The 15,833-nt window shown below is 35.3% G+C and overlaps 1 protein-coding gene across 4 annotated transcripts in view; it reads left to right on the top strand.

Annotated features, from left to right (window-relative positions):
• LOC134757216 (histone-lysine N-methyltransferase 2C-like) overlaps nt 1–15,833 on the top strand; it is a 77,789-nt gene that overhangs the window by 40,533 nt on the left and 21,423 nt on the right. For 2 of the 4 annotated variants that reach the window (XR_010130901.1, XM_063698379.1), the window contains exon 3: nt 15,637–15,711. Coding sequence is in view for 2 of the 4 variants with exons in the window: in XM_063698380.1 (XP_063554450.1) it covers nt 15,456–15,711 (256 nt within the window). In the remaining 2 variants the exon portion in view is untranslated. Of the gene's footprint in view, nt 1–11,725; nt 11,837–15,420; nt 15,712–15,833 lie in introns of those variants that run through there. The other 2 variants (XM_063698381.1, XM_063698380.1) reach the window with 2 other exon arrangements.

The raw sequence follows: 15,833 nt of genomic DNA, 5'->3' as shown, positions 1-15,833 counted from the left end.
GGAAATGCATCAACAGTATTACCCACCATAGCTTTTGCATCATGTAACAATTTTTGCTTCAATTGTAAAACATTATTTTGGAAACTCAAGGAACAGTAAAGCCTGTTTTATTGCCCATATTTTTACTATTTGTTTGTTCTTTCTTCCTTCAGGATGTTCTGAGAATCCTTCTTTTTATCATTCTCCTTTCTGGTTCAATAACTTTTCTCACTATTCTTTTGGTGTGGTTTTGTCTCATGACTAATTTTTAGTTCTCATTCATCTCACAATTTCTTGATTTCCCTTTCATTACTAATGGATGTTTTTGCTGGATGTAGAATTCTTTGTTGTCAGTTCTTTTAGGACTTGCAAAAATGTTATGCTGCTTTGTTCTGGCCTCCATCGTTTCAGGTGAGAAATCTGCTGTCATTTGAGTTGTTTTTCATCTGTGGATAAGGTGTCATTTCTCTTATTTATCTCAAGGTTTTTAAGTTTAGTCATTAGTTTTCAGAAGTTTATGATATATATTAGCATTGATTTATTTGTGTATCCTCTTAGGATTTATTCAATTTCTTGAATCTGTGGGTCTTCGAATAATTGTTCAGCTGCATCATGTTCCTTTTCTGAGATTCCAGTGACAGGAATGTTGCATCATTTATTATAGTCCCACAAGTGTCTTTAATGCCTTTTTAAAAATATATATATATATATTTATTTGTTTATTTATTGTCAGAGTTTTGCTCTTTTGCCCAGGCTGGAGTGAAGTGGTACGATCTCAGCTCACTGCAGCCTCCGCCCCTGGGTCTAAGTGATTCTCCTTCCTCAGCCTCCTGAGTAGTTGGAATTATAAGTGTGTGCCACCATGCCCAGCTAACTTTTGTATTTTTATTAGAGACAGGGATTTGCCATGTTGGCCAGGCTGGTCTTGAACTCCTCACCTGAGGTGATGCACCCATCTTGGCCTCCCAAAGTGCTAGGATTACAGGCCTGAGCGACCGCACCTGGCCACTGTTTTTTTTTTTTTTTTTTTTTTTTTTTTTTAATCAGTTCATTTTCTTCTCTAGGTTGGGTAATCTCTCCCATTTTGTTGTTCAGCTTAGTTTGTATTTTATTATTGCTAGCATATTTTTTTAATTTTCAACTTGGTATTTGTTTCTTTCTTGATTTCTTTGCGAAACTTTGTATTGTTTCCTTTGTTTCAAAATTATGTTTGTAATTGCTTCTTTTTTTTTTTTGTTTGAGGTGGACTCTTGCTCTGTTGCCCAGTTTGGAATGCAGTAGAATGATCTCAGCTCACTGCAACCTCTGCTTCCTGGGTTCAAGTGATTCTCATGCCTCAGCCTCCCGAGTAGCTGGAATCACGGCGTGAACCACCATGCCTGGCTAATTTTTGTATTTTTAGTACAGATGGGGTTTCACAATGTTGGCCAGGCTGGTCTCGAACTCCTGACCTCAAAAGATCCAACCACCTCTGCCTCCCAAAGTGCTGGGATTACAGGCGTGAGCCACTGTGTCCAGCTGTAATTGCTTGTTGAAGCAGTTTTATAATATATAGTTTAAAATCTTTGATAGATAATTATGACATCTATAAATTCTCATGGTTTGCACCTTTTGACTATATTTTCAAATTCTTGTTCATATTTTCCTGGTTCTTAGTATGGTATGACATGTTATATTTGATTGAATCATTTGCATTTTAAGTGTTGTGTTTTGAAGCTCTGCATTTTATTTAAATCCCCCCTTTTAGTAGGATTTATCTGAAACTTTGCTTTTGTGGTGGAGGTGGGGCACAGCCGTGTTACTACTCCCAGGTGTATGTGAAGATTCCAGTTTCATAGTAGGCCTTTGTTGACTCATTGATGGAGACGTACACCTAGTAAATGCTGAGTTGGAATGAAAACTCTGGACTTGCATTATACCTTTGTGAATGCCACCCTGGCTCAAAAGGTTCCTGCTTTTCACTTGGCCTCCACTGACACTGGGATGGAGGGGTGGTTAAGTTATCACTGGGCAGTGCTTTGAGTTTGGATTCTCCAGTAGGCCTCTCCTGTCATATCTCTGTAGAGGGAGGGATAGGGATATGTCCTTATCATTGGGTGGGTGTTGAACTCAGGCTCCCCACTTTTTTTCCACCCACACTCTAGAGGGAGGAAGCCACGTTACTGCTCAGTGGGTATGAGTGTCCTGTGTCCCCACTTGGCCTGCTGTGGTATCATGTTGTCTGTGGGTAGGAGTGGGGAATGGCTATGTCCTCCTTTTAAGTCTTTGCAAAAGGTATATGGCTTGGGGTTTTATTTGTACCCTTTGGCTTAAACTGGTTGGTTGTTGTCTGTGAGTTTTTTTTTCTTGGTAGCCTGCCGCTTCCCTGCTTTTTTGACAAGAGACAGCAGAATTTTCTTGGAGTTTTACGTATGTGTGTGCCTGTTGGTGTTTCTGAGTTGTCTGCTTCTCTAGCAACTTTTCTTGTATATATGAGTCAGAAAGGAAACCTAGGGAATTCATCCTCTTGTGTTTCTTGGCACCTGAAGCCCTAATTGGTCTGCCGTCTCTCTACATTTTGTTGTCTTCCTTTGTTTGTCTTATGTATCACGGCCAAGGGTTTTTAAAGCTGTATTTAGTGGGAAGAACAGGGAAAAGTACATTTTCTGCATTTTGTCTGGAAGTGGAAGTCTGCATTCATTTTTGCCTATTTTTCCCTGAATATAGAGTTCTAGGATGATTATGTTTTTCTTCTTCAAGCATTTAAAAGATGTTGCATTTTTTCCTGTCTTCCATGGTTTCTAATGAGAAGTCAGGTGTGGTGTCAGTAGTATCATTATTCCCATGTATATAATAATGTTTTGATATTCTCTGGCTGCTTTCAGGATTTTCTCTTTATCTTTGGTTTTCAGCAGTCTGACTATGATGTGCCTAGGTGTGGTTTTCTTTGTATTCATCCTGCTCGGGGGTTGCTGAGCTTCTTGAAAGTGTAAGTTGATATTTTTCACCAAATTTGTGAAAAGCTTGACTTTTATTTCTTATTCTTTTTCTGTCTCATCTCTCTCTCCTCTTCCTCTGTAACTCTAATTACATGAATGTTAGTATATTTGATATTTTGTAGATTACTGAGGGTCTGTTCGTTTTCTTCCCAGTGTTTTTACTTTTAGTTCCTCAGAATAGATACACTATTCATGTATTTTCAAGGAGATGGACCAATTTTCTACCAATCTCTTGTTAAGCCCATCCACTAAAATTTTCATTGAAATTACTATACTTATTAGTTGTAGAATTTTCTTTTCTTTTCTTTTGAGACAGGGTCTCTGTCGCCCAGGCTGGAGTGCAATGGCGCGATCTCAGCTCACAGCCACCTCCACCTCCCAGGTTCAAGCGATTCTCGTGCCTCAGCCTCTCAAGTAGCTGGGACTATAAGGTGCCCACCACCACACCCAGCTAATTTTTGTATTTTTAGTAGAGGTGGGGTTTCGCCATGTTGGCTAGGCTGCTCTCAAAATCCTGGCCTTAGGTGGTCCACCTTCCCCGGCCTTCCAGAGTGCTGGGATTGCAGGCAGGAGCCATCGCGCCCAGGCTGAAACTCCATTTAAATATAGATTTTAGCCAATGATATTCCACTTTTTTTCCAAGGGTAAAATGTCCTTCCATTCCAGCCAGTTTTTGTTATTTACAGGTAACTTCAATTAGTTAGCTTTTACATTTTCTTCAGATTTGAGACATTTTAAGAACGTTATTCTGATATTAGTCCCTATGCTGTTACCCAATAAATAAATAAATTTATGTGTGAGAGTCATTGTTTTGTTAAGGTATATTTTGCATACACTATAATTCACCCTTTCTAAGGTGTGTATTGAATGTGATTTGGTAAATATGAACAGTCATGTAATTACCATCATAGTCAAGATACAGAATAGACCCTTTACCCATAAATTCGCTTATGACCTTTTGAAGTTACTGCCTACCTCCCACTCCAGCTCCTGGCAATCACCGATCTGTTGCTTTCCTATAGTTTTGCCTTTTCTAGACTAATATATGAATGGAACCATACAGTATAGAATCTTTTCCGTCTGCCTTTTTTTTGCTTAGCATAATCGTTTTGACATTGGTCCATTCACTAGCTTACAGTTAAGTTTCGTTCAATTTTTGGCCAGTATATAAAGCTGCTGTGAGCATTTATGTAACATGCTTCATTGTAGATGAATCTTTTCATGTTTCTTGGGTAAATACCTAGGACTGGAATTTCTGACTTGTTGGAAATAATATTCTTAACTTTGGAAAACAGTTTCACAGTTTCTTAAAAAGTGTCTGTATACTTTTCCATTTCTAGAGATCTGAGAGTTCCATTTGTTGTACATTGTTGCCAGCACTGGATATTGCCACTGTTTCTAAATTTTAGCCATCTGGTTGGCATTTAGTGACAATTTATTGTGGGTTTGATTTTGCATTCTCTGATGATTAATTAGATTGAGGCTCTTTTTATGTGTTTTTTTGCCGTTTGTGTATCTTTGGTGACACGTCTGTTAAAGTATTTTGTCTCTACCACCATTTTTTTCCAGTTGATTTGCTTGTCATCTTCTTGAGTTGTAAGATTTTTTTTATATATTATTCACACAAGTCAGTTATTGGAGATGCATTTTATAAATATTTTTGCCTAATGTGTGACTTGTTTTCATTTATTTAGCAATGTTTATTGAACAGCAGAGGGTTTCATATTGATGACATTTGTTATTTGTTAATTTTTTGTAAGTTGAAAAAATTATGCTCTTTGTGCTTTATTAAAAAATCTTTGCTTGCCGCAGTGTTACTTGTAGGTTTAAAAAATCCATTTATGGTTAAATTACACATGATAAGAGAATACGAGATAAAATTCATGTTTCTTTGTTTTCCATATGAATTATTTGGCAGTTCCAAAATCATTCTAAAAGATTATTTATTGCTCTCTTGAATTATCTTGGCCCCTTGGTCAAAAACTAATTGAATATGGGAAAGTTTGCCTATTTCTGTATTTTCTGTTCTTCTGACTTATTTGTCTCTCCTTTTACTAAAACCAAACATAAAAAAGATTTTTTTTTTCAAAATCATGAGTTGATATTTATGTTTTCAGTTTAATTCAGTAGCACAATTACATATCTTTAAAACAATTTTATACCTGTAGCTAAGCTATAGTTGTATATTTTCTTTTAATATCTTTCCTATAACTGAAAAGGTCGTTAAAAGAAGAAAAGATTATTGTTTTTGTTTCAATTTCAAAGTAATCAAAACTAAGTGTACTAGTATTAAATAGTTAAAGATAGTAGATCAATAATGAAATTTAATGTTGTTGCTTTTTGCTATCTTTTTTGAGTTTACTAGTGATGTAAAAGATTTGAGTTATTTGCTGTGATTATATAAATACTCTTTTGATGCATAATTCAGCTGTTAACATCATGTTAATTTGTGGCATTAATAATTTTACTGATAGCCCTTCTGTGATTCTGATTTTTGGTAGTGGTTTTTACCTGGTAAGTAACATTTTGTCAGCTGGCAGGTACTGGAAATCTGCTTTATCACTTCTTTTTTAAGAAAAGTGGAAAACACAAACAGTTTGTTCACCAAAGTTATATTTCAAGGATTCCATTCAACCAGAATCTGGTTCACCTTATTGACTCAACTTGGGGGTATATGTACTAGATTTTTACATACATCTGTTTGGAGAAACTCGTTTTATCTGTGTAATGTTTGTAAGACCAGAAGTTCTTTTACTGTTCTTGAAATAAAACTTTTAAGAAGCTGAATATTCTTCTGTTAGTTTCAAATTTGGACTAAAATTACACCAATGTTTTGGACTAAAGAGGAAGCAAATAATCTGTTCTTATGTTCTTAAAAGACATGATTTAAGTGTATCCAACTAGATTCTTAGTGTGTCTGTGTTTACTCCTACTCAAATGAAAGCTTTTAAATTTTTTCCCACTTTTTGAAGTATTTAACTCTTCTGTAATATGCAGTGTTTTCTTATTAACTTTAAAGTTGTGTTAAGCAAACATGTTTAAATTAATATTAATTAAATAATATTTAATAATTTAATAATTTAATATTTTAAATTAATAAAAATTAATTTAAATTAATATTTAATAAACATGTTAAATTAATAAACCCTAATTTGAAACAATAAATTTTATCATTGTATACATTATGAGCTTTTAAGAATAACCAAAAAAATGGGGGTGGATGTTTTATGTGGAAGTTATGTGTATCCCTTTTCTGCTTTTGGCTAAGGACAGATATCTTAGAATTAGCTTTATGGTGCATTCATCTATCTGATTATTTCAGTTAATATCATCTGAATATAATACAGGTTACTTTGAGAAGAAAAACTGTTAACCCAGTATTGGAGAGATGCCAGGTAGGATACTAACCTTGATATAGGATTTCATGTGAGAAAGAAAAAGGAAAATATTTTCCATTAAAAGTTGAGTTTTTATCTAAAATTCTCTTAGTTTTCTAAAAAAAACTTAATTTTTCTAAAAATATGTTGAAGAATTATATATAAAATTCACTTTGCTATATATAGAGCAAGTGAATAATAGGTACACATTTCTAGGAATACCCAAAACATTAGAAACTGTATACCAAAATCACATCAGGAAACAAATAATAGTGCCCCAGACATTCCATTCAAGCCTCCTGTTGGTTACTATTCCTGACTCCCTAGAGACATGCACTATCATCTAGTAACAACATAGGTGAGTCTTGCCTATGTTTGTACTTTGCGTAATTGGCTTTGTACTTTGTATAATTGAGCTACTAAGTACTGTTTTCTGTCATCTTTCACGTATATATTTGTGAGATAAATCCAAATTGTTCCTTCCAGTCGTTTATTTTTCTCATTGATATATAGTATTCTGCTGTTAAGAGTACTATAATTTCTTTATTTTACCATTGGGCATTTTGAGGACTTTCAATTTGAGGTCATTATGAATTGTGTTCTGTGAACACTGCAGTACATTTCTTTTGGTTGACACTGAGAGTATTTTATGGATTCTAACCCCAAAGTGGTTACTTTCTTTTCTTACTTTCTTTTTTATTTTTTTGAGACAAAGTCCAGCTCTGTCACCCAGGCTGGAGTGCAGTGGTGCAATCTTGGCTCACTGCAACCTCCACCTCCCGGGTTCAAGCGATTCTCCTGCCTCAGCCTCTCGAGTAGCTAGGATTACAGGTGTGCACCACCACGCCTGGCTAATTTTTGTATTTTTTTTTTTTTGGTAGAAATGGGGTTTCGCCATGTTGGCCAGGTTGGTCTCGAACTCCTGGTCTCAAGTGATCCGCCTGCCTTGGCCTCCCAAAGTGCTGGGATTACATGCACGAGCCACCGTGCCTGGTTATATGTTATTTTCTTACAACCTAAATAAAAACCATTATGTAAACCAGACAAAATACTCAGTACATTTCCATAGTCGATGAATTTGTCTTTATTACTTGTATATAAATAATTATGAACTCCTTGAGTTCAGTTCCTTTTTCATTTCCTGACTCTATGGACTTGAACAAGGAAATTTAACCTCTCTGCTTCGTTTGTAAAATGAAAAATAGTGATATCTACCGAAAGCGGTGGTGGTTAGATGGGAATAAAGTAATTTCTTTTTTTTGTTTTTGTTTTTGTTTTTGAGATGGAGTCTCACTCTGTTGCCCAGGCTGGAGTGCAGTGGCATGATCTCAGCTCACTGCAACCTCTACCTCCTGGGTTCAACTGATTCTCCTGCCTCAGCCTTCCAAGTAGCTGGGATTACAGGCGCCTGCCACCAGGCCCAGCTAATTTTTCTATTTTTAATAGAAACGGGGTCTCACCATGTTGGCCAGGGTGGTCTAAAACTCCTGACCTCAGGTGATCCACCCACCTCTGCCTTCCAAAGTGTTGGGATTACATGCGTGAGCCACTGTGCCTGGCATAGATGGGAATAAAGTAATTCTTATAAAGTACTTGGCTTAGCTGCTGGCAAATAATAATGCTTACTGATTCTTGCATATTACCCATAGTTTATTGGCTAACTTTATGTCTTCCTTAAATTATGAAATTCTGTAAAATATCCTTGTCTATTTTAAAATTATACTCATTTTTATAACTTACATGCTTTATTTGTATATATCCAGGATACCAGATATTTGTAATTCAAATTGGAGGTTATTTTTTGTCATTTGATTTTTTTTTCTGTAATGTGTGTTCTCACCACATAGAAGTTTTTACATTTTTATGTAGTCAGATTTATTCATGTTTTTATTTATGGTTATGTTAAAGATTATAGCTATTAGGGACCTATTTCTTCAGGGTTTATAATTTATGTATGTTGTTACAAATAGAGAAATTACTTTTCTTTGACCCAATAGGTAGAGGGCACTTTTGTGGACTCAGAAAGCTTGGCTCTCCTATTTTATTTTAGGAAAATGTCTGAGATTCTGCCTCCTCATTTCCAAGCCAGAGTTTAAAATATTTACATTTTTACTTCATAGTGTTAAGACATTGTGTAATGTAAGTATAATGTGTAAAAAAAAATCTTAAAAATCTAATAGTGATTTGGCAGAGACCAAAGCATGGAGGGCCTTGAAATGCTGCTCTATTTGTTATATATTATTATAAAGCAATTACCATAAACTTAATATCTTAAAACAGCACCCATTTACTTAGGTCAGAACTCAGGGCAGGCTCAACTGTGCTCTCTGTTTAAGGTCTCACAAGATTCAAATCAAGGTGTTACCTGGGTGGAGGCTCCAGGGGTGAATCCTCTTCTGGTGCACTCAGGTGTGGGAGGAATTCAGTTCTATGCAGTAGTAGGGCTGAGCTCGCCATTTTCTTTTTCTTTTTTTTTTGAGACAGAGTCTTGCTCTGTCGCACAGGCTGGAGTGCAGTGGTGCAGTCTTGGCTCACTGCAACCTCTGCCTCCTGGGTTCAAGTGATTCTTGTGCCTCAGCCTCCCAAGTGGCCGGGATTACAGGCGTGCACCACCACGCCGGCTAATTTTTTTCTTTTTTTTTTGTATTTTTAGTAGAAACGGGGTTTTACCGTGTTAGCCAGGATGGTCTCGATCTCATGACCTTGTGATCCGCCTGCCTTGGCCTCCCAAAGTGCTGGGATTACAGGCATGAGCCACCACACCCTGCTGAGCTCACCATTTTCTTACTGCCTATTGGCTTGGGTCACTCTCAGTTCCTAGAGGCCACTCTTTGGTTTTTGCTCCTGGCTCTTTTTATCTTCAAAGATAGCAACAGTGTATTGAAATGTTCCCTTGCTATGAATTTCCCTTTTGCTACTAGCTGGAGAAAACTCTGCTTTCAAAGAGGTTATTTGATTAGATTAGGCAAATCTCCCTTTTGATTAATTGAAAGGCAGTTGATTGGTGGCTTTGATCACATCTGCAGAATTCCTTTGCCATATAATATATTAATGGCATTATCCTTGCCATGATATTTCATCATATTTGCAGCCTCTGTATTAGGGTAGGAAATTTGGTGGGGTTGGTGGTATGCGGGTAGTTTAGAATACTGCCTACCACACATTCTGTATTGAGGGGTTTGCGTGTGATTCAGAATATATTTGTATTCCTTTAGAAAGATTGCTGTGGCAGCAGGGAGGAGGATGTGGCAGAAAGGAAAGATACTGGCAGGAGAAAAATCCTACTCTTAGCAGTCTCCATTTTGATTTTGTAATGTCGTTTGATGTTATTTTTTTAGCAGATGTTTCAATCAGAAATGTGTGTTTAATAGTATGCCAACTAGAATGATTAGCCTGGACCAGAACAAGAGTCATGAGTCAGTCACTGAACTGTTCATTACTTCAGGTCAATTCATATACAGAATAATTTCATAGATTAGGTTTTATTTCAGTCAGCTTTATTTCACTTTCCTAAGTGAACAGTTGTTTAAACCTCGGATCTCATTAACAGCATTTTAATAAACACAGTATTAGGGTGGGTTTACTTCCCTAGATTGCGAATCTCATGGATTATATGTTGATTCTTATTGGCTTAATTTTTGAATCCGGCATTATTTATTGTAATTCTTTAGTCTTACAGTTTTGCATGTTTGAAGCTATATTTTTTTCCTCTGAATACCACATTTGCCACGTCTCAGAGATTTTTTTGATGTTTCTTAATCATTTAAAAATAATACATGATTTTTCTTCTTGATTGAAACTCTGCCGTTATATAGAAAGGACTTTTAAATTTTGCCAGTGGATAGATTTGGAAGTTTATCCTTATATTGAGAATTTCTAATTTTTATTGTATTAGGTCTAGGGACGCATCTGCTTTTACTGGATATAACCTAGGAAATACCTGCTTTTTAAAATATGTGGACATTTCTTTATGACCATACAAGTGAATTTTTTTTTGAAAATTCTATGTACATTTGAATAGAATGTTTTCTCTATTTTTGGAATTCAGAGATCTGTGTGTATTTTATGTGTCTGTTTGAATCAAACCCGATCATTGTTATTATTTATTTCATATCTACTTAATATCCTGATTTGAGAGCTATGTTAAAGTCTAATCTATGCATGTTATTTCTACTCAGCTTTACTTTCTACATGTGACATATATTTATTAGGTGTATTAATTTTAATGACTATGGCTTCTTTTGGAATTTACACTGTAACATAAAACTTACGTTATTATGAATTATTATCTTTGACTTGTTCACTGCTTTTTAGTTTAAATTCTGTTTCTTTGAAATTATTGCTGTACCTGCATTTTTTGGATAGCGTTTGTGTTTTTTCCCCTCAAGTCTGTTTTTGAATTGTGTATGTCACTGTGCATTGTGCATATGTATGAGTATATATATATATATATATATATATATATATATAGCCGTTCCTGTGTTGCTGTAAAGAAATACCTGTCGCTGGGTAATTGATAACAAAAAGAGGTTTAATTGGCTCATGATTCTGCAGACAGTACAGGAAGTGTGGTGCTGGCATCTGCTTCTGGTGAGGGCTTCAAGAAGTTTGAAATCATTTAGCTGGGTGCGGTAGCAGGTGCCTGTAATCCCAGCTACTCAGGAGACTGAGGCAGGAGAATCGCTTGAACCTGGGGGGCGGAGGTTGCAGTGAGCCGAGATCGGGCCATTGCACTCCAGCCTGGGCAACAGAGTGAAACTCTGTCTCAAAAAGAAAAAAAATAATAAATAATAAATTTTAAAAAAAAGTTTGAAATAATGGTGGAAGGAGAAGGGGGAGCAGGCATCTCACATAGCAAGAACAGGAGCAAAGGAGACGGGTGGAGATGCCATACACTTTTGAACAACCAGATCTTGTGAGAACTCACTCGTTATCGCAAGGACAGCACCAAGCCATGAGGGATTTGCCCCCATGACCCAAACACCTCCCATAAGGCCCCACCTCCAACATCGGGGATTACATTTCAACATGAAATTTTGGCGGGGACAAATATCCAAAGTATTTCATTCATTTTATATTATATATGTGTACACACACACACATACATAAATGAAGTCTGTAGTATAGTTACATGTAAAATATGTGTATGTGTTAAGTAGTATATTTTGCATATTTTGAAAGTTGCTGCCTTTTACTAGAGAATTTAACCTATTTACATTTGTTATCCATGGACTTGAATGTTAGCTTAACAGACATTAAAATTTTGGTTTTAAATAATTTTTTATAGACCTAGGAAAATAATGATTTTTTGGGGGTTTCTTTTTAATTCAGTATTGGTAATGAGAACTGATGCCCGATTCTTCTTTTTTTGTAATGATCTGTTTTCTTTTTTATGTGGCTCCAAGAATTTTCCTTTTATCCTTGTTATTTCAAACTTTCTGGGAAGTTTTTACCTGAAGCTGCCATTCAGGGAGTTTAAGGAGGCATTGTTACAGATCAAGAGTGAGTATTTTTGTAGGGATATAGAGATAAGTGGAACAGTGATAATGACTCTTTGGGTTTTAGGTCCCTCATCTGTTGAATGAGGATTATGCTTAATTAAATGTTAGCTTTTATTATTAGATATATACATAACTTTTCCTTTAGAATTTTGGTGATTATAATCCCTCCTATTTTCTCCCTTTCTGGTACTCATGTAAAACAGACGTTGCACCTTCTGGATCAGATTTTCATGTCATTCTACCTCTTTCTCTTGCTTTCCATCTTTGTTCTTTATTACTGCATCCTGGGAGAATCCTAGTTGCCTAACACTGAAAACAGATTGGTGAAGATTAAAAACAAATTTGGAGCATGGGGAGCCTTACAATACTTATTTATTAGAGCACGTAGCCTAAAACCATTGCTATAGTTGGTACAGAATAAATACTGGATAATTAATTAAATGAACTGTGGAATATTTAACTTCTTGGTATTTTTTTATGATACAACTTTAATCTCAGAAATTTTGTTCATTCTGTTGTGTTTTATAGATACATTTTGACAGATTATTTCAATCTATTAAAAGTTTTCAAAATTCCTCAGACTCATTCTTAAAATTGGTAATATGAGTTCTCACTGAGTTTTTGTTGTTGTTATTGTGTTCTTGGATTAATATGGGAAAATATTATTATAACATGTTATTTTTTTTCCTTTTCTTACTCCCTGTCTTTTTAATGATGAATAGAAGTAAAAAGAAAAAATGCTGTCTAGGAATTTTCATTATTGATTCAAATAAACCATTTAGTTGATAAACCATTTAAGGGCTTTTTTTTTTTAAATTTTTATAGACAGGTTCTCACTTTTGTTGCCCAGGCTAGAGTGCAGTAGCGTGATCACAGCTCACTGCAGCCTCAACCTCCTGGGCTCAAGCAATTTTCCCACCCCAGGCTCATGAGTAGCTGGGACTATAGGTGCATGCCACCATGCCTACCTAATTATTGTATTTTTTGTAGAGATGGAGTTTCACCATGTTGCCCAAGCTGGTTTCGAACTCCTGAGCTCAAATGATCCACCTGCCTCAGCCTCCAAAAGTGCTGGTGTTAAAAGCGTGAGCCACCATGCCCGGCCAAGAGCTGTTTACTTTATCCCTCCTCCCCAAATGTTAATTTGCTTTGTAATTGTTACTTATGTATTATATATTACTTATTATATTATTAATATTTTAACTTGCTTGATTTCTTTTATGTGTAGTGTATAAGAGTGTTGACATTTGAGAAGTTCCCTGTAGAAATCTATTCTTTGATATTGTCTATGATTTTACAAGTACTTTTTATTTGGTGTAGGAAAATACATTCCAGACTGTGTATATATAGTAAACATTTTCTTTTAATGCTGAGTGCTCTTCATTAGCTATTTAATTGTAACATATTGGTTTGAGGCGTTCCCCTAAATGTAATGTTTTATTTTCCTTCTTTTATTCGCTGATATCTTTATATGATATTGTAAATTAGTATGTTAGATATATTCCAGTACTTTTCATAATAGTTTAGCTAATATAATATTTTTCATTGCAGATATGATTAAGAGAACATATTGGTGTTTCTAAAATGAGAAAGACATTGAGAAGCTGGTCAATTTAAATTATTTTCTGTTATTATATACTTACCTCTCATTATATTTTATCTGCCAAGATTATTTTTAGTGCAAAAGGCTTCTGCAAAACTTGCCATATGGTATCAAAATAAGCGATTTTAGATTTTAACAATTTAGCAGAAATTAGTTATGTTAATGAGCTGTTATAAACATTTTTCAACAGATTGTACTTTTTCTTTCGACATTTACGTGACCTTTCTGTTTGGACATTTAGACTACCAAGGTGTTGTATTTGCAGTTAATTCTGGGTTCTGTTAATGCACTAAACATATTTAGATACCTTGGGAGTTACAATATAAAAAATTACCTGTTTTGTAAAAGCTGGTTATTACACTTTATCAATGAAGACAAATATTTATTTTTTTCTGTGTTTCTAATGCATTAATACCCTTGAGTGCCAAAATAGCACTGAAATGTTATTCTGTATACTTATAAATATTATATAAAATTAAAGTGTCACAACAGTAATTAGTGTTTATGAGTTATTTAGAAGCTTCTCCTGCTTCAGCCTCCTGAGTAGCTGGGACTACAGGTGTCCGCCACCACGTCCGGCTAATTTTTTGTATTTTCAGTAGAGATGGAGTTTCACTGTGTCAGCCAGGATGGTCTCGATCTTCTGACCTCGTGATCCGCCCGCCTTGGCCTTCCAAAGTGCCGGGATTACAGGTGTGAGCCACCAGGCCGGCCAAAGTTTTGTATCTCTTTCTTTTCTTCTTTCTGATTCAGCCCTCAGGAGTCATTTAGCTTTGTTACATTGATTCAGTGCAGTAGACTGATGACAGTGATGAAGAGTTTGATAGTATGTGAGATACAGATTTACACATAAAACATTGAAAACAATTATAATTTTAACTACTGTAGTCCCTGGTTAATTAGCAGAATATAAAGTCAGTGTAGTAACATGTGAAGATATCCACAGTAATGTTAGCAGGGTCCAACTGTCTCTGCTACGTGAGGCTCCAGTTATCTCAGCTAAGCTGTTTATGAGCCACACTCACAAACAAGATCACCAAAAGTTAAGTCTTTTTGGTATATGTATAGGAACACCTATCTATTAGGGCCTGTTTGAAGCAGCATTTTTGGTGCTTTGGATACAAAGATAGTATGGTGCCTCAATTGAAGGATCTTGGATTAGGATGAGAAAAAGGTAAACTGATCATGTAATGGCATAAGCAAGTAGGTACCATGTAACGGTGTAAACAAAAATTTATGTTAGATAGTCATTTCCCACAGAGAGATTTAATACTGTATAGTACGGGGCCCATCCGACTCTCTTCAAAGAAAATGGTGCTCAAAATGGGCTTGGGAGAATGAGGAAGAGTTTGTGAATCATTCTAAGGGAAAACTGAATAAGTAAATGCAACATTTTACATAATTTCTTCTGACTTCTTATGTGTTCACTTGCCCTAGACTGCCCCTCTTCTTTGGGGCTTATTTCTGTGCGTTTTACCACTTGCAAGATAATGGAGGCAGGTTGAAATGGGAAAGATACCAGATGACTAATTTTTTTCCCCCACATTTCCATCTTTTGTTAAGAAATTTGAAGTTGATTGCTACACTGAAGTATGTAGTTTTGTTTTTGGTTTTTTTTTGTGAGTCTTTAACCATTTGTGTCCCTGTTAACTTATAATTGATGAGTTTATTTTGTATTTATTTTTAGGCAGGGTAAAAAATAGTAATATGTCTCATAAATAATATATGTTCCTATTACTAGTTTTGGTGGGATTTAAAAACTTTATAATAATCCTCAATATAGAAACCTGCCCCTTTAACCATATTACTATTTGCTTTAAAAAAAAATCTTTAGGTTTTGTTTCAAAAATGCTTCACAATTTATTTTTGAAAATATAAGGAACGAAATTCTAACTTTCTAATTTGAATGGAAGGATGAGTTCGTAGCACACGAGGCACTAAATTGAGTAATGTAGATTTTATTATTTTTAACGAATCTTTTGTTTAATATTTTGCAGGTTCAATTTGTTTACTTGTGATGTACAGAGAGTTTTTTATACCTTCCCAGCTTATATTTGAATATTCCTTTTCAAGGTTTTATAAAGAGATTTCTCTCCTTTACCCCTTTCAGCGATGTGCATTTTGTAAGCACTTTGGGGCCACTATCAAATGCTGTGAAGAGAAACGTACCCAGATGTATCATTATCCTTGTGCTGCAGGAGCCGGCTCCTTTCAGGATTTCAGTCACATCTTCCTGCTTTGTCCAGAACACATTGACCAAGCTCCTGAAAGATGTAAGTTTACTACGGATAGACTTTCAAACTTCAACCAATGTATTTACTGAAAATAACAAATGTTGTAAATTCCCTGAGTGTTATTCTACTTGTATTAAAAGGTAATAATACATAATCTTTAA

The sequence above is a fragment of the Gorilla gorilla genome, chromosome 16 (assembly GCF_029281585.2).
Source record: "Gorilla gorilla gorilla isolate KB3781 chromosome 16, NHGRI_mGorGor1-v2.1_pri, whole genome shotgun sequence".
In the NCBI taxonomy this organism is placed as follows: domain Eukaryota; kingdom Metazoa; phylum Chordata; class Mammalia; order Primates; family Hominidae; genus Gorilla; species Gorilla gorilla.
Note: the sequence above shows the minus strand (reverse complement) of the source record. Positions and strands in the feature narration are given on the sequence as shown.